This window comes from Heterocephalus glaber, unplaced genomic scaffold (assembly GCF_053883595.1).
Source record: "Heterocephalus glaber isolate CG9 unplaced genomic scaffold, H.glaber_assembly_v1.0 deba00001532, whole genome shotgun sequence".
Lineage (NCBI taxonomy): Eukaryota > Metazoa > Chordata > Mammalia > Rodentia > Bathyergidae > Heterocephalus > Heterocephalus glaber.
In genome coordinates, this window is record NW_028258330.1 from 28,527,573 (window position 1) to 28,553,254 (window position 25,682).

General features: G+C 37.1%; 1 protein-coding gene across 1 annotated transcript in view; it reads left to right on the plus strand.

Moving 5' to 3' along the window:
- Window positions 1-25,682, plus strand: part of Ctnnbl1 (catenin beta like 1) — a 177,611-nt gene that overhangs the window by 72,729 nt on the left and 79,200 nt on the right. Inside the window, exons 8-10 of the mRNA XM_004867794.4 lie at window positions 7,374-7,446; window positions 7,687-7,745; window positions 9,201-9,349. Of these exons, the coding sequence (XP_004867851.2) occupies window positions 7,374-7,446; window positions 7,687-7,745; window positions 9,201-9,349 (281 nt within the window). The remainder of the gene's footprint in view (window positions 1-7,373; window positions 7,447-7,686; window positions 7,746-9,200; window positions 9,350-25,682) is intronic.

Consider the following 25,682-nt stretch of genomic DNA (forward strand, 5'->3'; position numbering starts at 1 on the left):
AATAGCTTTGACCCAAGATATGATGGGAGGCAGTTTGGAACTGCTCAGATGCTACACAATGGTTCTCAAGCAGACAAGAATTTCGACCTTTTGAAAAGGAGGAAGCACTCATTAGTAGTGAGAGTGATTCTCAAAGTGGTCATGGCCTTGTCATTCTTTAGAATATTGTAGAGATCCAAAAAGTCTGGGGTATATCAGGTCAGATTCATCCTCCACTTTCTTTTCAAGGCTAAGAGAAAAGGTTCTGCCCAAGATTTCACTTCCTGTAATTCCCTATCTCTCTTGACAGTCTGCGTTCTTACTTGTTTAACCATTGGTTCCCATTAACTCAGTGACATAGACTAATGTATCATATGGAGGATTCTCAGCTAGCCCAGCTACTACCATCAGTGGGTATGGGCACATTTGCTTGGCAAAGTTCAGCGCACTGAATCAATCCCCATTAAATTTATCCCCTTTCCTTTGAGTTCTGCACTCAACAGGTGGTTAATTCATGGACTGACATCTTTGTACCTTCTGACTTCTGCATCTGGATGTCCTTTGGTTTGAGAACTGCACTTGTATCCCAGTATCATTCCCTTCATATTTCCCTAAACCTAATTTCTTTTCATAATACCCAACTTAGTTTTATTTTCAAAAGCCTTGAAACTTTTTGAGAGTGAAGGGTGGAGGAGAAGAAACTAGAATCCAGTTAAGGGGTTGTGATAGATAGCAGGAACCTGAAATGTTGGTGGAGTGACCAGGGGTTGAAGCCCCAACTTTAAAATATACAAAACAATACAATTGTTTTTGTGTATGTGAAGTCAGGACAAGTTTTTCTTAGTTACTTGAGACTTAGGACTGATTCAAGGATCCTTCATTAACCTGAAAGGTCAGGCCTCCTCTGCCTTTTGAAAGATGTTGAAATTTGGCAGTTTTTTTAGGGGAAGGGGGGGATTGGTTACGTAGGAAGGAAACTTGAGACCTTTGGGTGTTCAGCTTGGATTCCATTACCCTTATGCAGTATAGAGGCTCATAATAGAGGCTCGTTTGATATTTTAGCAAGCTGTTGACTTGTGCCTCACAGGCATGGTGTTTCTTTCTTTCTTTGCTTTTTTTTTTTTTTTTTGGTACTGGGATCAAACTCAGGTCCTTGTGCTTGTGCAGCAGGTGGCAAAACCACTGAGCTAAATCCCCGGCCCCCTTGTTTTGTTTTTTGAGACAGGGTCTTGCTATGTAGTTCAGGCTGGCCCTGAACTTGCAGTGATCCTCCTGCCTCATCCTCCCATGTGTTGGGATTATAGGCATGTGCCACCACTCCCGACAGCCACTGCTGTATTTTAGAAAAGTTCCCCATGTGATTCTAATGGACCACCCTCACTATGAGCCACTGTTCTCTAGAAATGTGAACCCCCTCATTCCCTATTCTTACTGTGCAGACCCCATTTTCAATTGCCAGCCCTGTTCAAGAAGCTATTTCTGGTCATGCATTTAATGCCTCTACCTGGGAGCCCATCTTCTCTGTCTACTTTTAAGGCCCCATAACCTGGCCCATTCCAAACTTTTCATTTCTCAGTTTTGAAACATAAGCTTTTGTTGCCTATTTAAGATATCTCTCTTACCTATTCCCTGCTCTGCAAGGATCAAAGTGTTTTGACCTTTGTCTGGCTTTGCTGCGTGCCCCTACCTCCACTAGGCATGATTCCTTTCTTCCTTCTCTGTTTCTAAATTATACACAACCTTCCCAAGACAGCTTAAATCTCTACTCCATGCATCCTTCATCATTTTTAGAACAGAGGAAATTTAGAAGTTCTATTGTGAATTAAAAAGTAAAAATTGAGACCTATAAATATTAAGTATCTTGCCCAAACCCATACCACTAGAGATAGAGCTGAGATTACAACCTGTGCCTCCAGAATTTTCTTCACATACCCTTTCCATAGCACTGTTTTGTCCCCTGCCTAGACAGTTTTTTCCTGAAAATTAGCTCCTTCATTTTTTGCTACTGGTAATGGTTTTCTTGTGTGTAGATCTTGTTTTCAATGTGTACCCATAACTGTGTGGCACTCTTGTGGAGCATCTGTGAAGTGGAGATAATTTCATCACTTAAGACTTTCATGTTCTATGTGTTCATTTTCTTTTGCTAAATATTCAATTTCATGAGAAGATCTGGATCACTATAATATTTGCATCTCCTTCAGTTGTTCTTTTTGTTTGGCACTGGGGATCGAACTTGGGACCTTGCACTTTTGAGGCAGGCACCGGAATCACTGAGCTAAATCCCCAGCCCTCCTTCAGTTGTTCTCAAAAGGTAGTTCCCAGCCAGGAGCCTCAGGCCTGCCTGTCAACCTGTTAGAAATGCAAATTATCTCCCTCTCATCTCCAAAACTGGAGGCAGAGCTGAGCAATTTGTGTTTTAATGAGTTCTTTTGGTGATTCTGACATGAATTAAAATCTGAGAACTAAGGTTCTAGAGTGCTTAGGTCTAGATTACTGGATAAAACCTTGTTATTTGGCTGATCATCCCTTGTTCAATAATCTTTGAGTAATTCTTAAGTGAATGGCATGTTGGTGACAGACATTTTAGTCTCGGATTTCTCCATTTCGTACTAGTAGCTTAGCGGGAGATAGTCATGGATTTTTTTCATCTACCAGATGAAGCCTCACTAATTTGTTGTAATCAGGATAAACCCATTGCAGATGATCGCACTAAATGGATTAGAATGTAAGCAGATAACTAACTGGTGAAAGAGACCCTTCATCCCACATCATTTTTAAAAGGAAGAATACAAACTTATTAGGATATTATATACTATTGAAAATAACACCGAAGTCAAAAGTTTTATTTTCCTTTTCTAAAGACTCCCATTTGTTTTCCACTTAAATTGGTACTTCAAAAGCAGTTGCAGTATTCAGCATATATGTTAATGAATTGAGAATTGGCTAAGTTTTACTGTATGTACAACTGATTGATGCAAAAGTCCTTAGCACCTGATGACTAGAGGCTGAGATTTTGCAGGGCCTATGCTGCTCTGACAGTTGTACAGGGCTGTTGGAATGTCTCAACTTGCTCCATGTGTTCCAGGTACCAGAGGTGAGCAGCAGATACAACCTACAGCTTTTTGGCTGCGGGTGGTAGCATAATTACTTTGTACTTTCCAGAAAATCAGCAGCTCCTAAAAAGGTGGAGTTTAATTTTATTCAAGGGTAATATATGCTGAGTACAAACCTATGTTTGACTCTGTAATTACTGTGACAGCTGAGAGATTTAGGATCACCAGGCTTCTGGATAGAAAAGGGTGCTATAAACTCCCAAATCCCACTAGTTAACTTTGCAAAGCCAAGAGACTACACTTGCTAAAGGAATTCTCCTTTCATCTGATTTTGATTAAATGTTTTCATAATTTGGCAGCTTTGTATTTTGTAATCTCTGGCTAAGATTTAAACAAAAATAAAATTTTCTTGGTAAGTTTTGTCCTTGACTAGACAGGAAATATTAGTTTACTTTCTTCCCACCTGGCCTAGTTTCTTTTATTTCTTTTCCACCAGATTAAAATATTTGGTTGTCATTATGATCATCAGGATAAGTTTTCTCCATCTTGTAATGAGTTTCATGTGTTAACTGCCTACTACGTGCAAAATATTTTCCTAGTTATCCCCAGTTCACAGATGCAGAAAGAATCCCAGAGAAGGGAAATGCCTCTTCCAAACCCTATGGAAGGAGGAGGAGAGGCTGGGCCTGGGTTTCTTCAGAGCTACCTCTTCTTGCCAGGCTACTTCCCAGTGCTTGGATTCTGAGGCATTGAGGGCCTCAGTGTTGGGAGTTGTAGGGCCTGATCATTTTGGTTTCCTGATTTGATCTCTCCTTCACACCAACTTTTCAGGCAAAGGGCTTAAATTTTAAGATTAAAAATGACAAAATTCTGATTTCAATTTTTTAAAATTTTACTTTGGGTAACCAGTTTCCAATTTATCCAAACTCTGAACATTTCCTGGGGAACAGGAAATCCTCAGGAAAGGTGAACCTGATGTTGGATGCCTGTTATGCACATACCAATTCATTTAATGCAGCCATTTCATGATGAAGATATTACAACATCAAAGAAATTAGACTAGAGAGGCAGGCCAAGAACACATCACTGAGATTCTAACTAGGATATTTCTGATAACCAGTCATTAGAAAAACTTGTAGTATGTACTACATGTAAGTTCATATTCTTACTTAACTCTTTAAAGAAGTCTTATTTTTAATTTCCATTTTACAAATGAGGAAACAGACCAAAAAATGTTACTTGGGTCATGGAATCCAGTTATTAGTTCATGGTATGCTTACTGTCTCAATAATTTTGTTTTTACAGCACCCTCATGTCAAAAAGTATCTAATAATCATATTTATTGAGTAGTTAGGTCCAAATAATTTAACATGTATATATGTCCTAATTTTGAAAAAAAAAAACACATGTAAACTGAAAGAAAACATTTTTATTTCATTAAATGTGTGTACCTTTTGGGTGCTGTACAGCTTCCCAGACCTTGGCATCAGACAGAACACCACTGTTCTCACTCCTAGTCCACATCAGTTTTCACACATTTTTTAAAAAATCACAGCCACTTCTCAGCCTAGCTCCTCAAAAGTATGGTGTCATCAAAAGAAAAGTACCTGGTACTGTCCTTGATTTAATTCCTGGGTTGATATTTCAAGATTGCTTAATGTAGGTATCTTTGTTGCTTGTGTTTAAAACCCTTGTGGAATGATTGCTTTTCAGATGTGTTCTAGATATGGCTTGTGTTTGGGTTTTGAGACTCTAATGACTCTGAAGCTATTATATTTTTCTTATACCAGGAAGGAAAACTAATTAGATCAATCACAACATGTTAGCCCTAGTGATATGGTCAGCAATACCATAGCATCAGGCACAGCTTAGAAAATGACAATTTGTGGTAGTTATTAATCTATCACTTTTAATTATGTGAGTTAAATTAAAACCAAGGACCAACCCAGCGTAAGTTTATAATGAATAAACTCTTCAATATAGCATCTTTCCCCTTCGGGGTGGGGAGTTAAAAGGAGTTGGGGAGGGAAGGACAGGTAGAAAGAACAGGTAAGATTAGCGGTGAGGCCAGAAGACACAGAAAGATCACACAAACTCTAAGAAGTTGTTAAAGGCAAGAGAAAATAGCAGAAGGAAAGAACAAAGATGTGAATAGAACCACCTAACAGCAACAGGGAGGCTAGATACCAAATTTACTTTCCTTTAAACCTAATGATAATCAAGAGAAGGAAAATGAGAAGAAAAGAACAGTAAGGGAGAAATCTGATTTCAGTGCAGAAAGGAACAAATGGGGAGATGAGGGCCAATGTGGGACAGTGAGGAATGAGAGAGAGAGAGAGAGAGAGAGAGAAAGAAAAGATAAAAGAAAGAAAAGTAAAACTTTGAAGAGTAGGGAAAAAAAGTAAAAATTAAGAATTAAAAATAAGAAAGAAAAAAAAAGTACCTTCAGCGAGCAGTTGGTACAGTTCTCAATAGATGTTTTGGGACATATTTGCCTTGAAAATTAAAAAATATCCTATAGTAAATTTATCATGGCACCCTGGTTACCTCAGCGCAGACTTTGGGAGCTGTAGACTTTGTGACACATGCTCGTGAGTCAAACTTAGGTGTGTCCCAGATCCATGTCCTTTTTAATATTTATTCTTTTAAACTAGACTCTACTACTAAATAAATTTAATTTGAATTCAGTATAATACTTGCAAATACCATAATAGTAGACAAGGTTCAGGTCTAAGTCACCTCTGTTTGTTGTCGTGCTTAATTTTGTGTCTTGGACATAGCAGGTATCCAGTAAGTAATTTATTGAAAGGAAAAGAAAATCTACCCCCTGACTTGGAGACAGTTTATAAAATCACATAAAGGACAAGAAAGGAACCACAGAAAAGTTATTGTTCTAGAATCCTAATTTCCTCAGGCTTCTTTCAGTTAAATATGTCTTGTTTTAAAGGAGAAATTTGGCCCTTGAAAAGCTGCATATAAATTAGTGTCGATAAAATAACTTAAAATATCATACTGGGAACTTAAGTACTTTGAATAAGTAATTTTATCAGCCAATCCTTGATTCTGGTAGAGATGCTCACCCTTTGGCTTTTCACCTTTGTGTTTTGATTCTTCTAAAACTGTTTTCCTTAAAGTGAAACATACCACAGATTGCGTTTAAGCCCCAGCTGTTATACAGATTTCTCGGAAGAAGGTCTCAAGCTTGCCCAGGGAGCATACTGTACAGTCAGCACATGTAAGACCTTGCACTTACAGACCTTTTAAGCTAAGATAGGTCAGGCCAGGTCAAAAGCCCTGTGGGGTGCACTTACCTAGGTTTGCTGAGGAAGCTGTGCACAGAAAACTGCAGTGGCACTGGATGTTCCTTGTTAGGCTCTGCTCTTCGTAAGTACAAAATCAATGTCCAAACAGAACTGTGAATGGCACAGAGGTGATAGAAGTGTTAGCTCCAAGATAAACACTTCCCCTGTCTTTGGCAAGTACAGAAATTATTTGTCATTTTAAAAAACCTGGATACGTAGCAAAGGCTGCTGTAGATTAACAGTTGTTGTCTGTGTGCCTGCCTCTTAAAGATCGTGGGTACTCTAAATACAAACACTTCTACAGGCTCATAAGGGGCATTGTTACTGGTGAGATATTTAAGTCTCACTACTACTGAAGCAACATTGTGCGCAGCCATGAAAGATAGTCTGTGCAGTAGATGTGTCCCCTCTGAATCTCCAAGTAAACCATGCAGCAGGGTAAGAATTATGGGTAGTAATTTGGGTGTTAAAATATTAACACATTTTTACATATCTAATGTGGTTTCCTTTTTAAATAGTAGACAGATTATGGCATACAAGCAGATAGGTTTATGATTTCAAATTAAGTTTTAAGCATTAAAAAAATACAAAAGGAACTAGTTGGTTGTAAATATATTGAGCCTATCTAAACAAGAAATTGCTTTCTTTTCTACTTCTCTATGTTTCAGCTAATGTACAGACAGACTTATTTTGTGGTTCTAACTTGTGAAGGAAGCGTCACGAGTTTTAATCTTCAGACTTCAAAACTTTCTGTTGTTTATCTTAGACACATATAATCTCTGGACTCAAAATGAGTCAGGGAGGGCTTCCAGGAGGAGGTGTTCTTCATACCTGGGCATTGAGAGGGAGAGAGCCATTGTGTCCATCTGCCTTCACTGTATTGTACTTGGAACTGATCCCTTGAGAGCAGAGACAGACTTTTTTACCTTTTACTTCCCTTTTTCCTGACTTCCACTTCTCTCTGACTTGTGAAAAATTTGTCCTGGCCAAGGGAGCGGGACCCCTTAATGTTTTTCTCATTTCTCCTATTTCCCCACAGGCAAAGATGCCTTTTGATGCCAACAAACTGTACTGCAGTGAAGTACTGGCCATCCTGCTCCAGGACAACGATGGTGAGGCTCCCTCTCAGTATTGATATTCTGTTAGGATAGGAGGCAGGCTTGTTTCAGATCATGACAGCAAGCTCTCTTGCCTTTGGCATCCCCTTGATTCCCCTCTCGCTCTCTCTGCAGCTTTTGTACTCTGTCAAGTTGTATTGATTTTGTTTGCTGAGGTATCAGTGTTAGACGGCTGTAAAATCTGACAGTTAGCTTCATTTTTTTTTTTCTCCCTCTATTTTTTTCCCCTTTTAGAAAACAGGGAATTGCTTGGGGAGCTGGATGGAATTGATGTGCTTCTTCAGCAGTTATCTGTGAGTAATTCTTGTGTTTCTTGTCTGCCATAAAGATACATGGCCTGCTTTAAATGGGAGGTGGAGCTGGAGATTGTGGGAAGGGATAAACCATGTGATGAAAATCACGTGGAACATATGGGTAGCTTGGAGGTTATACTGGAGGCACATGGTTTGCCTCCTTTTCTTAGTCATTGGCTCTTTCTGACCACATACCACTTGGAACCTGGCCTGGCCTTTCCTCATCTTCTGATGTGAGAATGTCAGTCTAAAAGATATGCTACTTGCTTACGTGTGCGTTCTTGGGCCAAGAATAACAAACTACTGTCACTTGGTCCCCTCCCAAGATTACTCACCTCCTTTCCTTTTGGTCTGCCCCTAAAATAGAGTCTGTTCATTTAGGATCCAGAGACCATCAAAGAGAATAAGTTCTGGTGCAGTGGGATAAAGGTCACAGAGTACTATAGGGAAGGACATGACATCGGGGGCTGGAATGAGAAATAGAAAACTGCCATTTGCTCACTGAAAGAGATACAAATTCAAATGAAATGTTATTCTGCTGGCATTCTGAAAATACTGTAGATTTCTTCTAACAAATCTCATCTGTGTTATTCTAAAAACAGGACTGAGAATAGATCATTTGGATAAAATCTTAAGAGTGTTGGAAGTGCCTGAGATGTCAGTTTGCATACAGCTTCTGTCTTGGTGCCAGCAGCCTGAGTGGCTTGGCCTCCACCCCAAAAATAGAGCTTTGAAATGTGAATCTGTTTCTAGTTCTGGGAAGGTGCTTAATCCTTTTCCTGCAAGATTATTGATTGTCTCAGAGTAGACTGTATGGGTATGCATATGCTATTAAAAGGCTTTCCTCCTAATATGCCATAGAACTCTGAGAAAGACCAGACTTCTACTTTGAGCCCTCCCCATGACTTTGAGCCCCTTCTACTGTGTAAGGCAATTCAGTAGTCCTGTTTTTAGGAAACTTTTCCTATGTTAGGGAAAGATTTACCCCTCTAGGTTGTGGTTACTTTTAGGAGCAAACGGTTGATCTGGTTAGATTGAGCAAGCAGTAGGGATGGGGGTAGTGGGCAGAGTTGTTTCTTGACCTGAGTAGTGGTTTTGGATCACTTTATTCATTTAACTATGAATGTCCTTTATGGAGTTGTCTATATCTGTTATATTTTACATAGGAGGTTTTTGTCTGTTTTTTAAATCTGCCTCCTTGGAAGTGTCAGTCATTTATGGACTGAGTGATTAGCTGAGTGTTTTTGCATGAACTGGTATCCATTTATTTAAAAGCTGTGAATCTGAAAGCTCAGTTTCTCTAAAATGGAAACTAATGAGAATTTTGCATAGCAAACTTGTATTTTCTCAGTTGTAGGGTTATTATGACAGGCAAGCTTTGGAAATTGTTTAGTGGTAGTTGATAAAAAGATGTGCTTTTATGACTCTGTGCTTTTTGCTGTCCTTGCTTGACAGGTGTTTAAAAGACACAATCCTAGCACAGCCGAGGAACAGGAGATGATGGAGAATCTGTTCGATTCGCTCTGTTCTTGCCTGATGCTCAGTTCCAATCGTGAGCGCTTCCTAAAGGGTGAGGGCCTTCAACTGATGAATCTCATGCTCAGGTAGGTTTCTGAGTTCCTAGCTCTTCCATCTCTTTTTGCCCAGCACCTAATTGTTGGATTTAACAACATATAGCTCTGGTCATTTTTTCACCTTGAGTTTCCCATACATACAGAACAGTGTTTAGGTGTGGGTGTATGTTTTGGCATGTATATTTGGTCTTTTCTAAAGTTAGAGTGGATAAATAAAAGTGTGTTGCATTCTGGTCTGCTTCTCCCAATTGGTAATATGATTACATTGAAGGGTAGTATCTTTTTCTTCTTCCCTTAGTGTTTTGGTTTTGAGGAAACCTAGACATTAACTTCTAAACTTAATCATTTGTTCATCTCTAAACTTGACCATGTTTTCTGTATATCCCATGTAAACCTATTATGCCATGTTTGTCTACATTTTTGTTATTGAGAGCAAAATATTCATACTTTCATTTTTATATTCAGTAATGTATTGTGTGTATGCTTTGTGCTTAAATATAGGAAATCTGATAGTGTGCAGGATTCTTCTAGAACTTTTATGTAAAGTACTTTTCTTATATAGCTTACTATTTATACTAATTCCTTTAAAAAAATGGGCATCATGGTAGTTTTTCAGTTATTTCACAGAATCCCAAAGTTGGAAACAAAAGAGGAAGATAACTGGTATTGATCTTTTTGAGAAATCTGGCTAGGAAGGAGAATAGAAGGGAAGTGGTAACCAGGGTTAAGTATAGGGTCAAGGGACAGTTTTTAAGTTTGAAAGACACTGTGTGGCTGGAATACTGTAATCATTATGGAATTATTCTTTATGGAATCACCAGCGTCTGCTATTTTGAAACTTCTATTAATGTATGATGAAAACTTTGTTGAACTAAGATATTTCTTTGACTATAATTTGAACTATAGCCATGCAGACTTGCTATTAAAATATTTATAAGGAATTATGTTAAATCTCAGGCAGACACAGAAATAAATAGACAGAATTTATGCTTCTAGAAGCTAAAATAACAGCTCTGTCATTCAGTCTGTCACTCAGAGACAGCCTGTCTTTGTGTGTATGTTTTCTCCTATTCTTTTTTCTATCATTTATTTTCTTGTTTGTAACAACTTTTTAGATCTGCCACACATCTAATTTGCTATATTGTTTCTTTTTAAGCTTAACATGCTGTTTCCCATACTGTGACATAATCTTCATGAGAGTTTTCTATAACTACGTAATGGACTCTAAGGGACATAGCTTACTTAGTATTCTTCTGTTGTTGATATTGAGATTATTTCCAGTGTTTTACTATCATAACAAATTCAATGAATATTTTTGGATTTTAGGATTATCAAAATATATATTTCTAAAATTTCTTCTCTAAAAAGGTTTGGGGAAAGCTGAGCAATCTCTTTTGTCCAGTGTTTAACAGACCTTGGATTGATTGAAAATTTTCCATTGAGAAATTGCCATTAAAAACAAATTGTTTTTTAAAGTGCAGAGAGAGCTATGGCAAATTACTCAGAAGCCTTTACTATTTGGCTGATTCCTGCCAGGTTTATTCTCTTGAATCTTTTGTTTGTTTCTTTCCTTTACCTTTTTAATTGCCTGTCCATTTGTTGAAATGACCCACCTTCTCTTAAACAAATAGCGTATAAAGAAGATGTATTTGGCCTTTTGGGTCTTCTAACCTTAAAATTATACTTTGCAGGGACTTTTCCCTAAGGTTCCTAAAGGTCTGAACTGCCAATGACTTTAGATGGTTGGTGTGCAAATATTAAGTGATGTATTCTCTAACATATGGCTTGGTAATGTGTAGCAGTGGGGAGCTGAATAAATAACCAGAAATATAGATTATTCAAATGGGGATGCTGAGATTCTGGGAGGCTAATTAAAGAAGAGTTCCAAAAGACTTAGAAACTGTACTTCTCTAGGATCTCCTCACTTTTCATTTTTGAATGCTGAAGTTGCTGTTAGATTCCTTTTGCCTTAATTAGCTATATTAGCAGATTCAGCATTTCCTTTTGTCTCTTTCCTGTGCTCTTTGTTCTGCATTGTTTTTCTTCTTCAGACTCCCAAATGGAAAATTTTATTGGAAGGAACTTTTTTTTTCCTACTGTATTTGCCCTTCCTGATCTAGTAAAAGCTGCCAAGTTGCTCTGTTTAAAGAGAACCCATTCAAAACTTAGAAGTACTGAAGGTCAGGAAAATTTCTATGGTTCCATTGTCCCTACAGACGAATTTTTATTTTGTCTTTCATCGGTTATGAAATTCCCCCTTGGAGTGGTGGTACTACGATGTGGAATGGAAGAATGGGCTTTTGAAGGAAAATGTGAGTTTTCAATATAGATCTTTACTGACTAGCTCTGGATATCTGGTGAATTACTTTAACCTTTTTGACCCTCTGACCCTCAATTTTTTTCACATAAAAATTAGAATAATAACACTAAATTTGCAAGGATATTGAGGAAATTAAACTGAATAAAGTGGTACAGTTAAAATATTGCTAGGGTACTATGTTAACTTTCTTTGTTAAGTGCTAGGCCTGTACAGAGATGAACAAGAAGGGTTCCTTCAGGAATCTCAAAGGCTAGTGAGGGGATGGACGTTAAATAACTGTAATATAATTTAATGTGGTAACTAGTATTATGAGAACAGATTAATGTTATATGTTTATACTTAATGAATTTTTTCGTTTATGATTCTTAACAAGGAAAGGTCACAAACGATAATCATCAATATACACATGCGCAATTTCTTGCATGCACATGTGCACACACATGTATTAAGTCCCCATACCAATTTATATAGAATGAAATACACCCATTTAAAGTTTACACGTATAATTCTAACATGTTTACACCTTTATTTCCATGCCACAATGAAGATAGAATAGTGCTGATCAGTAGAAATGTGATGAAAACAAGATATGTAATTTATATTTTGTAATAGTCATGTTAAAATGGTTAAAAGAAGCAAATTAATTTTAATAATTTGTTAATATAACCCAATATATCAATTTATCATTTTAGTATAGAACCAATATTAAAGATTATTAGCCATTTTATATTCTTTTTCATACTGAATCTTTGAAATTTAATGTGTGTCTTACAATTACATTTGAGTTTAGATGTTAAATTTTCATCAAAGTACTTGATTTATGCTTAGAATACATAAAATTTGCAGTTGAAAAAAGTTGATTCTCATCCCCGTTTCTCCAAACATAGTTTTCCAATAACTGAATCAAGTATTAAATTTTAAAGTTAACCTTAAATTTAAATTTAATTTAAAACTTAGTTCCTTGTGTGTAATGGCCACATTTCAGATGCTTAATAAGTACACTTGGCTAGTGGCTACTATATTGGATACACACATAACTTGTTTTTACTATCCCAAAAGTTTCCTTTGATCCCTTTTGCTATCAGTTCCCACCCCATCCCTCTTCCCTCAAGTAACCACTGTCGATCTAGATTTCATATAAGTAGAGTCATACAGTGTGTTTTTTTCTCTAGCTTATTTCACTTGGGAGACTTAGAAATTTATTCATTTTGGATCTACTGAATGTTTCCTTTCATATTTAGTAATATTCCATTATCTCTACATTCCAGTATATCAGCTTGTTTATTACTTGTTGACGGACATTTGTGTTGTTTCCAGTATTTTACCATATGAGCCAAAAGCTCTTTGGCTTTGAACATGAGAAATTTTTACAAATAGTTCATGGACATTTGAATAAAATTTGTTTCAGGAGTATAAAATGCTATAGGTATTTCCAAAATCAGTTTTGTAAATACATCAGCTCTCTTGTAATCTTTTTTTCTTTCTACTTTGTTCAGTCTCTTGCCATAATTGTGGATTTTTTCCCCATTTTCTCTTGACACTTGTGCTTGTTATATTCTATTTGTGTGCTCAGCAAGTAAACAGTAATTACTTTTATCTTAATCTTGGATTCTTATGGTTTCCTTAATGGTTTTATTTTGTTTTGTCTTTTTTCACTCTTTCATTATTTTTCTTCTATGGAGATTCTTCCTGTTTCTTCTATTAATGTTTACGTTTACTTCTTAAAAAAAAAATGTGGCTTTATTTCTTTGCCCATGGAGTTTTGAAATGGTACTAAGTCTCCTCAGAGGATTGATCTCTGCCTCAACCTCCTGTTGCCATCTCTTCTTATTCTTTTTTTCCCATGCATTTACATTCTACTCTCTCAGCCAGATTAGATTGCTAACATATTTCTTTTTTTTCTCTTGGTGACTCTCCCCAGATATCAGGCTTAAACTGCTCTAAACAGCCATCTGCGTCTGTGTCACTTCCCTCAACCCTGTCCTCAGCCTTCAGTTTTTTGGTTGAATTCTAGCATCCTTTGCTTACCTCTGTAGAGCACTTACACTCTCTACAGCTGACATTACATCTGCTACTGTACCATAAGATTTTTGAAAATAGAGACCAGGTCTTTCTCTTTCTATCTCCAGTACCTACCAACAGATACACATTTGGCTTTCAGTACATCTTTTCTAAATGAATGAGCAAAATCTGAGAAATGGTTTTGGTGTTTAGAATCACTGACTCATGGAATTTCTAGCAAATCTTATACACAGACCCAGAGAAGGATGAGTGACTTATTAAAAGCCATGTAGCTGAGAACTCAGTCTCTTGCCTGAAGATATTCAATCCTCTTTTTCCCTGTGACAAGTTTTAGTGCACGAAGAGCACAAAACAGGCTGTAGGGTAGCTGTGATCCTAATCTTCAGGATTCAGGGGAGGTCTGGATAGGAGGCAGCTCTAGTTTAGGGATCACTGCTTGTTTGCCCTGTGCCTGAGCTGGGCTTCAGAAGAGAAGCTAGCACAAGTATCCACACTCAGTTTTGTCCCCTTTGGGGTACTGAAATCTCTCACTTCTCTTCTTCCTTCTAGCTATTGCAGGGTAATAGTTTTAGTGTTTGCTTCTTAGAATCTTTCTAATTCAAGATTCAGTAAAGACTTTCATGCAGACTTGTGTCTCTCAGCTTTTGTTTCTGGAACTGAGCACTAGCACTTCTCTCCCCTGCCCTCCCAAGCCTTTCTTCTCACTCACCCTGCCACTTGAGTGAGTTGAGTCATCAGGTGACTTTTTCTCATTCCTGTGTTCTGAGTATATGGATTTCACAGTGCTTGACAGAATCAATAAGGAAAAAAGCCATCTTTTCTTTCTTTTTTATCTCTCAGCTAAAGAGCAAATGAAGATATCTTGTGGGAAAGAAGGATAGTTGAGGTGATATTTAAAAGTGAAACTCATGCTGTGAAAAAAGCATTAGATGACCATTATAGAGTATAGGAACCACCACACAAAAAAGAGAGGGGGCAGAGGGGGAAGAATTTCTCATTTTGTCCCCTTAGCATTTTATAAGGTAAGAAGTAAGCCAGGGGGTGGGGGGTTTGCCAGGCAGTTCAGCCTCAATCTTCTGATTGGATAGTCAAGAGTGAGGGGACAGAGAGGATGTTTAGAAAGTCTTTGGTGAGCAGAAGGATTAAGATATAAACATGAGCCAGGTGGTATTTTTATAGTCAGGGATGGTTGAAAGAAAAATGAAATTTCTAGGGGAATCACAATTTGTTGTGCAATTTAACAAAGTGATCAGATTCAGAGGGTCCAAGTAGCTATTTTAGAATTTGACAGGAAATGAAGATGATGCTATAGCAGGACCCTCATTGCCCCTGGATGGAGACTATTTTGCCATTCTGAATTTCTTGGTTACCGATATCTCTCTTAGGTAACATGGTTACTAGAAATAGATTATGATATATAAGGTTTAATTTTAGTCTGTACTCCAAATTATGTATTTTTTACCACTACAAAGCACTTTTTAACAGTACTTTGTTGTATCAGAATAGTTCAGTGCTCTTTAAGAAACAACAAAGTGGGCCAGGGATTTAGCTCAGTGACACTGCGCCTGCCTCGAAAGTGCAAGGTCCTGAGTTCAATCCCTGGTACCGCCAAAAAAAAAAAAAGAAAAAGAAACAACAAAGCCAGTGGGAGACAGAAGAATTACATTGTCAGTTTCCTTGAAAATGTTGACATGAAGCTTATTACTTCCGTTGAAAAGCCGTATTCTAGTTAGAAAGAGAAGAGACCACTGAGATCCCAAGGGATGTATACAAATACAACCTTGGGTTGTATAACAGAAATACAGTGAACCCATCTTTGTTATTAACTGTGTGTGGTGGGGTGGAGAATCAGTCATAACCTTTCTGGAAACCGCTTTTTTTCACTCGGAGTTTTCAGTAAGGTTTTCCTTAACTGAAAGAAAAGTGACTCTGACAAAGAAAACAAAATGATATTGGTATACTATCTTCAGAGTAAGTCTCTGCAAACTCAGTCCTGGACTGTGAGCTCATGACAAAGCAGATAGGTAGATGGCCCATCCTGAGGAACTTAGGATTTTATGCTCTTGTTGCATAATTTGTTCTTCACTGGTTTTGTTCCTAATGAAAATCCGAAGGTCCAAACTATTTTTATTCTTATGATCCTTTATAGTTTTTTAAGAGTTAGAGTCTTTTGTTCTAACTCTTAAATCTAAATCTTCTGAATCTTAAATCTTCCAGTATTTAAGTATAAAAGCAAAATAAAAGGTGAAATCTTTTACACATCAGCTATGCTTCCTGATTGGCCTGTATATAGTTTGTATTCCAAGCTGCACACGCAGATCTTGCTTGTTGTTTGTCCAACAACAAACATTTCCTTTCCCCAAGCTGAATATTATCATTCTGTCTTAGATGAATAATAGTAGTTTGCACCTGTTCTCAAGGAACCAGAAAAACGCTTCAAAGGCCCAAAGTAATCCTTCCAACAGCCCTCCAGGCTGACATTACCACTTCATAAATGAGAAAGTGCTGTTAGTGGAGAAGGCAGATTAACTGAATCAAGATTACGTGGCAAATGAATAGTTGATAATTTAAAATAGAAAAAAAAGGTCCAAAGACGAAGGAGTGAAGGGAGGGGAAGGGGAAAGGAAAAGAGGGAAAGGAAAAACTAGGAGAAAAAAAAAATGGAAATGAAATCTATGTAAATAGGGAAGGGTGGAGGGGATGAAGGGCGCACAAGTAATGGGGAAAAAAATAACCAAGATACGTCATGTACAGGTACAAGCACCCAATGATAAATGTAAATGTATTGTATACCTAAAATGTACCGATAAAAGAACTAAAAAAAAAGATTACGTGGCAGGAAGTAGTGTAGGAACTGTCTGAGCCTTCCTTCAGACTTGATAGCTGTTGTAGTTAAATGTATTTAAGATACATAATTTGATGAGTTTGCAGTATGTACAGACACATCATACCAGCAGCATGACGTTCAGAGTATTTATTGCACTCAAATACTTCCCTTATGCCCCTTTGTAATCGATGGCTCCTCTCCCCCCATCTCAGTGTCCATAGGCAATCATTGATTTGCTTTCTGTCCATTATATTTAGTTTGCATTTTCTAGAATTTTATTTGAGTGGAATCATACAGTATATACTTAGCCGGTGTTTCTGGAGATTATCAATTTTAGTGATCTCAAAGAACCAGTTTTTGTTTCATTGATTTTTCACTACCATTTCTATTTTAGTGATTTCCACTCTGGTGCTGTTTCTGTCTTGTTCTTTTTAAAAATAACTTTAGTATCAAACACACATACAGAAATTAAAACCATTCAAAGAAGAACAATGCAAGGGGAAAAAAAACTACAATAATATTCAAATACAGTAGAATGCAACCAAAACAAACCTGAAAAGCACTTAAACATTTTTCCATATACCTTAAAAAAGCATCTCAAATTCCAACAAGACACCAGAGGATGTGATTTGTTTCAGAAAGGTCCCCCAAACCAACATTGAACAAATAGTGCTCTAGAAAAAAAAACTCCAGTTAGCTAGCATACTCCACATAAGCCATACTTCTCCCTAATTTAAATTTCCATACAGTCATATGACACGCGATAGAAACACAATCCAAGAAATCTGTTATTAGGCCATTTCATCCATGTGTATCCTTAATTACACTTTCAGTTTCTCACACTAGAGAAACTATTCGGCATTTACACATGTATCCTATTTATTTCAGTTAAGAGAACAACCTCAATATGCATCCATTTAGCTATAAATGTCTCTAGTTTCTCATTCTTTATGGCTGAGTACTACTCCATTTTATAAAAAAACCACATCTTCTTTATCCAGTCTCCAGTTGATGGGCACTTAGGTTGTTTCAAAGCTTTAGCTATTACAAACTGTGCCACTATAAACATGGGTGCACATATATCACCGTGCTATGATTCTTTTAATTCTTTTGGGAAGATACCCAGCAGGGGGATAGCTGGGTCGAATGAGACCACTAAGCCTAGTTATTTGAGGTATCTCCATACTGATTTCCACAGTGATTGCACCAGTCTGCACTCCCACCAACAATGGAGAAGGGTTCCTTTCTCCCCACACCCCTGTCAGCATTTGTTACTGGATGATTTCTTTATAACAGCCATTCTTTCTGGGGTGAGGTGGAATCTCAGCTTTGTTTTCATCTGCATCTCTTGAATAAGCAGTGATTTGAACATTTTTTCGTATATTTATTTGCTGCTTTTAGTTCTCTGTCTGAGAAATGTCTGTTCATTTCAGATGCCCATTTTTGAATTGGGTCTTTGAATCTGGGGGGTCTGATCTTTTTCAGTTCTTTATATATTCTAGATAGTAGTCATTTGTCTAAGGTCCAGTTGCTGAAAATTTTTTCCCACATTGTATGTTGTCTCTTAGCTCTGCAGGTGGTTTCTCTTGCAGTGCAGAAGCTTTTTAATAAGATGAGATCCCAGTTGTTGATTCCATGTGCAAGTCCCCGTGCCACTGAGCTTTTGTTCATAGTCTTTTCCTATACCAATGTCTTCAAGAGTTCTACCCAACTTATCTTCCAGCAAATTTAGTGTTTCTGTCTTGATATTTAAATCTTTAATCCACTTCGATCTTAGTTTAGTGCATGGTGATAGGTATGGGTCTAGTTTTAATCTTTGGCAGGTTGAAATCCAGTTTTTCCAACACCATTTATTAAATAGGCTGTCTTTCCTCCAATGAAGATAGTTGGCTCCTTTGTCAAAGATGAGGTGGCTGAGCATATCTGTAGTTGTTTCTACATCTTCTAATCTATTCCATTGATCCTCGGGTCTGTTTCTTTGCCAATACCATGCTGTTTTCATCACAATAGTTTTGTAGTATAGTTTCAAGTTGGGGATTGTAATACCCCCAGCCATATCTCTGTTGCCTAAAGTTTCTTTTGCTTTTCTAGGTCTCTTCTGGTTCCACATGAATTTTTGGATTGTTTTCTCTAGTTCTGTGAAATATATTGTTGGAATTTCAATCGACATTGTATTAAACCTATATAATAGTTTTGGAAGTATGGCCATTTTCACTATATTGTTCTTCTTATCCAGGAACAAGGGGTGTCTTTCCATTTTCTTATATCCTGCTCAATCTCCTTTTTCAGAGTGTTGTAGTTTTCAGTGTAGAGGTCTTTTGCTTCCTTTGTTAGATTGACTCCTAGATATTTCATTTTTGTGGATGCTATTGTAAAAGGAATTGTTTCCCTAATTTCTCTCTCAGTGAGTCTATTATTTGTATATAAAAAGGCTATTGTTTTTTGAGTGTTGACCTTATATCCAGCTGCTCTACTGAATCTGTCAGTGAAGTCTAGAAGTCTTTTGGCAGGGTATTTTGGGTCTTCTATGTAAAGTATCATATCATCAGCAAATAATGACAGTCTTCCTTCTTTTCCTATTTTTATTCCTTTTATTTCTTTCTCTTTTCTAATTGCTGTGGCTAATGTTTCCAGAACAATATTAAACAGGAGTGGTGATAGTGGGCATCCTTGTCTTGTTCCTGATTTTAGTGTGAAACTTTTCAGTTTTTGACCATTTAGTATGATGTTGGCTGTTGGTTTTTCATTGATAGCCTTAATCAAGTCGAGATGAAGACCTTCTATTCCAATTTTCTGTAGCGTTTTTATCATGAATAGGTGCTGGATTTTGTCAAATGCCTTTTCTGCATCTATTGAGATGATCATATGGTTTTTGTCCTTGACTCTGTTATTATAGTGTATTACATTTATTGATTTACGAATGTTGAATCATCCTTGCATCCCTGGGATAAATCCAACTTGGTCAGGGTGTATGATCTTCTTGATGACCCTCTGTATTCTGTTTGCCAGTATCTTGTTGAGGATTTTTGCATCTATGTTGATTAGGGAGATTGGCCTGTAGTTCTCTTTTTGGGTTGTGTCTTTCCCTGGTTTTGGAATCAAAGTAATACTTGCTTCCAGGTATGAATTTGGAAGCTTTGGTTCCCTTTCAATTTCCTTGATGAGTTTAAAGAGTAATGGCGATAGTTCTCCTTTAAATGTCGTAGAATTCAGCAGTGAAGCCATCAAGACCTGGGCTTTTCTTTGTTGGTAAATTTTTTATTACATTTTCAGTTTCACTCATTGTAATTGGAGTGTTTAGAACTTCTATATCTTCTTCATTTAAATTTGGTAATTTGTATGTATCTAGGAATCTGTCCATTTCTTCTGTGTTTTCCATTTTATTAGAGTACAGGTTCTTGAGTAGGTGTTGATGATGCTTTGGATTTCTGCTGGATCTGTTGTGACTTCACTGTTTTCATTCTTGATTGCATGTATTTGTGCCTTTTCTTTCCTTTTTTTTTTGGTACCGGGGATCGAACTCAGGTCCTTGCGCTTGCGCAGCAGGCGGCGAAACCACTGAGCTAAATCCCCGGCCCTCTTTCCATTTTTTGATAAGATTGACTAAAGGTTTATCGATTTTTATTTATTCTTTCGAAAAACCAACTCTTTGATTCATTGATTTTTTTTGTATTGTTCTCTTAATCTCCATTGCATTGATTTCTGCTCTGATCTTTATAATTTCCTCTCTTATATGAGCTTTGGGTTTGTTATGCTCTTTTTCTAGGAGCTTGAGGTTCTGCATTAGGTTATTTATTTGAGTTCTCTCTGTTTTCCTAATATGGGCATTCACTGCTATGAATTTCCTGCGCGTAGACCTGCTTTCATTGTGTCCCATAGATTCCTGTACGTTGTACTGGCATTATCATTTACCTGTAGAAACTGTCCAATTTTTTCTCTAATTTCCTCTGTGACCCATTGGTTGTTCAGGAGGGTGTTATTTAATTTCCATGTGTTTGTGGAAGTTTTGCAGTTTCTTATGTCATTGATCTCCACTTTTATTGCACTATGCTCTGATAATATACAAGGTGTAAGTTCAATTCTTTTACATTTACTTAGACATGTCCTGTGAGCTAGCATGTGGTCTATTTTGGAGAATGACCCATGTGCAGCCGAGAAGAATGTGTATTCTGATTTTGTGGGGTGGAACACTCTGTAAACATCTATTAAGACCATTTGTTCAGTAGCTTGGTTCAGTTCTAGAATTTCATTGTTAATTTTTTGTCTAGATGACCTGTCTAATTGTGATAGTGGGGTATTGAGATCCCCCACTACAGTTTTATTAGAGCTTATTTGATTTTTCATGTCCATTAATATTTATTTTGTATAGTTGGGGGCATTCGTATTTGGTGCATATATATTTATGATTGTCATCTCTTCCTCTTGGACTGCTCCCTCCACAAGGATGTAGTAACCATCTTTGCCTCTCTTAATTAGTTTTGGTTTGAAATCTGCTTTGTCTGCAAATAAAATTGCTACCCCTGTTTTTTTCTGGGTTCCTGTGACATGGAAAACTGTTTTCCATCCTTTTACTTTCAGTCTATGTATTTCTTTTTGAGTTAGGTGTGTTTCTTGTATATAGCATATTGTTGGATTTTGCTTCTTAATCCATTCTATTAGTCTATTTCTTTTGATTGGTGAATTGAAGCCACTAACATTGATAGTTATAATTGATAGATATTCACTCATCCTTGTCATGATGTTTTACTATTGTTGGCTCTTTATTTCTTGGTTGTTGTTTTTTGTTTCCCTTTCCCTTTAGTTTCTTACCTTGCCTGGTGCCTTCCCTCTGTTGGGCCTCATGGAGTTGTGATCTTCATTGTCTTTTTCTAGGATATTGCTTAGGATTGTTTGGAGTGCTGGTTTGGTGTTCATGAAATTTCTCAGATGTTCTTTGTTGTGAAAGTATCTAATTTCCTCATCAATTTTGAAAAATAATTTTGTAGGATACAACAGTCTAGGTTGGGAGTTATTTTTCGAGGGCTTGAAATACTTGACTCCAGGTTCTCCTTGATTTGAGGGTTTGTGTTGAAAAATCTGCTGTGATTCTGATGGGCTTTCCTTTATAGGTGATTTGTTTCTTTTCTCTGTCTGTAGGATTTTGTTCTTCTGTTGGGTTTCTGGGATCTTGGTTATTATGTCTAGGCGTAGATTTTTTTTTATCAAGACTAGTTGGAGTTCTATATGCCTCACTTATCTGTATGTCCAATTCTCCACCTCTGTCTGGGAAGTTTTCTACTATTACTTCTGTGAACAGGTTTTTTTATGTCAATTGTATTTTCTCTTGTTTTTTCATGGACTCCTATCAGTCTTATGTTATTCGTCCTTGCATCATCTAGCAGCTGCTGGATTGATTTCTTGTGGTTTACTATTTTTAAGAAATCTCTGTTTTCATGGTCCTTAACTGCAATCCTGTCTTCTATATCTGATATTCTATCTTCACATTCCCTTAATATGCTCTGCATGCTTTCAATGGAATTTTTAATCTCCTGAATATCTGTTTGAATCTGTTTCAGATTCCATTTCTTTCTTATGCTGGGCATTCATGGCTTCCAGCATGTTTCTGAGCTCATCTATTTTTTTCTCTGTTTCTGTTCTAGAGCCTCTAATTATGTCTTTCACTCTGCTCACCATCTCTGTAGTTATCTGGGAGATTATTTCTATTTTGAATTTTTCTAGAGCCTCATTCATCTCTTTTACTTCCTGTGCTATCAGTTCAGGGTGTCCAGGTGGTGGATTATGAGACTTTTCCACCTTGTTTTCCCCAGAAATTGCCTTTTGTGGGGTGGAAGTCTGAGTTTGTGCCTTGCTTAAATGTCTTCTCATTTTTGTTTTTGGTACTGTCAATTATAAGTCAACAAGTCTCAGCAAGCCAGTCACAGACCCGTGAATTTCAGGCAGATTTCTGGCTGCAAGTCCCAAATTGAGCTCCCTGTCCTCCTGCAGGGTTGAACTCTGCAAGGTTCTATTACAGGTTCCAGCTGTCTTTCCCCAGAAAATAGTCCAGCTTCAAATGGGAGGTGATGATCCCTCCAACTACCAAGTATGGTGGTCTGGGGCAAGCCGGATGGAGCAGGGTACAGCCACCCTCAAGGGTCAAACTGGCTGCCAGTGGGCCTTCCCCTGGGGGCAGGGGGTCCTCACAGTCTCCTGGATGCAAGTGGGCGGGGCAAGCTGGATGGAGCAGGGTGCAACCCTGGTGCTATTTCTTTTATTTATTTATTTATGTTTGGTACCAGGCATCGAACTTGGATCTTTGTGCTTGCCACTCAGGCAGCAGAATTGCTGAGCTAAATCCCTGGCCCCATCTTTTCTTTTGATTATTTGTGATTTAATTTGCTATTCTTGAATTTTTTTTTTTTTTTTTTTTGGTACCGGGGATCGAACTTGGGTCCTTGCACTTGTGCAGCAAGCAGTGAAACCACTGAGCTAAATCCCCGGCCCTATTCTTGATTTCTTAAGATGAGAATTTAAGACTATTGTTTGAGGGCTTTCTAAATTTCTAGTTTATGTTACTGCTATAAATTTCCCTCTGATTGCTTCTTTAGCTGGGTAACATGCATTTTGATATGCTGTCTTTTCATTTTTATTTAATTCAAAATACTTTCTATTTTTATTTCATCATTCATGAGTTATTTAGAATGTATTATTTAATTTTCTGTGTTTGTTTGGGAATTTCTAGTATCTTTCTGCTGCTCATTTCTATTTCAACATCATTCTGATCAGAGAACATATTTTGTCTGATTTGAACCATTCCAAAATTTATGAGACTTGTTGTTGACCCAGAATATAGTCATTTTGCTAAATACTACTTGTGCACATAAAAAGAATGTGTGTTCGCTGCTGTCAAATGGAATGTTTTCTAAATGTCAAGTGCGTTTAGTTCGTGGTCATGTTAAGTTTGTATTCTTTTTTTTGTCTATATTCTTACATATTTTCTTATTTATCAATTATTGAGAGAGGGGTGTTGAAACCCCTAACTTTAATTCTGGGTGTCTGTTTCTTCAATCAGTTCTATCAACTTTTGCTTTGTATATTTTGAAGTTATTTCAGATGTTTATACATTTTGGATTATATATTCTTCTGTTTAATTGACCCTTTTGTCATTATGAAATGGCTTTCTTTATCACTAGTATAATCTTTGATCTGAAATCTACTTCTTTCATATTAACATGACCATCACAACTTTCTCTTAATTAATGTTAGCATAGTATATCTTTGACCGTCTGTTTCAGGGTACATTGTTGTTGTTCCCTTGTATCCCTTCCCACCCCTGCCAAATTCATTGTTGAATGCCTAACAGCCCCCAAGATGACTGTATTTGGAGACAGGGCCTGTAAGAAAGTAATTAAGTTTAAATGAAGCCATGGGGTGTGGCCCTAATCCAGTAGGACTGATGTACTAAAAGAAGATAGAGACACCAGGATTGTATGTACATATTGATAGTATAGAACCTTACTGGAGTAAATTTATCTTATTCTCTCCTAGACTTTATGCTACTATTGTAATATATTTTACTTCAACATGCATTTTAAATCCTATTATATATTTCTTTTTATTTAAATGATTGGCTGTGTTTTAAAACATTTTTAAATATAAAAAGTCTTTTATATGTATTTACCTGTATGTTTGCCATCATCAGTGTTCTTTTTTCTTTTTTTGGTACCAGGGATCGAACTCGGGTCCTCGCACCTGTGCAGCAGGTGGCGAAACCACTGAGCTAAATCTCTGGCCCCAAAACACTTTTTTTTTTTTTTGGTTCCGGGGATCGAACTCAGGTCCTTGTGCTTGCGTAGGAGGTGGTGAAACCACTGAGCTAAATCCCTCACCCTCATCAGTGTTCTTTTTTGCTTTGTGAATATCAGGACTTCCATCTTATATTCATTCCTCTCTGCCCAAAGACTTCCTTTAATATTTTTGTGGTGTTGATCTATTGATGATGACTTCTGTCAGCTTGTGTATGTCTGAAAAATTATTTGCCTTCCTGTTTGAAAGATATTTTCACCAGATATAGGATTCTAGGTTGATATGTTTTTATTCTTTCATTACTCTGGATTGCTCCACTGTCTCCTGGGTTGCTTGGTTTTCATTGAGAGGTCTACGTTGTATTAGTCAGCTTTCTAGTGCTGTGACAAAATACCTGAGCAAAACAATTTAAAAGGAAGAAAGATTTATTTTGGTTTATGGTTTCAGAGAAATCAACACTACATTATTGGGCCCCCATTATTTCTGGGCCTGTGGTGAGGCATTACATCATGGTGGAAGGGTGTGGTAGAGCAGAGTTGCTCACCTCATGGTGGCCAATAGCAGAAAAAAGGAAGGGATCTGGGACAAGATATACCATTCAAAGGTATGCCCACAGTGACCCATTGCCTCCAATGAGGCCCCACTTCCTAGTAGCCCATTCAGCTATGAACTCATCAATGGACTAACCCACTGATGAGATTAGCCCCACCACTCTCCAGTCACTTCTGTATGCCCTGACTCTGAATATTGCTACATTCGGGATGGAGCCTTCAACACAATGAGCCTTTGAGGGGGGAGCATTTCACATCCTAACCTTAGCAATTGTCATTCATATATGTATTCTTTATAAATTTGTTCTTTTTTTCCTGGCTATTTATTAGTTTTGATGGTATACCTTGGTGTAATTTTCTTCTTTATCTCTTGTGTTTCAGGCTCTGTGAGTTTCTTGAGTGTACAAGTTTATAATTTTCATCAAAAATGGAAATTTTGGGGGTATGATATTTTTCAAATATTTTTATGCCCCCATGTACCTTTTAGCACTTTACATGTATATTATATGGTTATATTTTATAATTATAAATAAATAATTATAAATTAGATATTATAAAATATAACTATGTATCTTAGGCTATATCAGGCTATTTTTAGTTGTCTAACCATGGTTCTCTGTGGTCTGTTTTAGTCTTTTTTTATCATGTACTTCATTTTGGACAGCTCTTGTTAGTCTTCAAGCTCACTCTTCTGCATTGTACAGTCTGCAGTTAATCTCCTCCATTGTATTTTTTACCAAGCACTAATTCCCCTCTAGTTGTTCAATTCAGTTTTTCTTATATCATGCATCTTTCTAGTTATTATAGTTTAGATCTAGAATGTTCCCCCAAGTTTTCCTCATGTATGTGAAATATGGT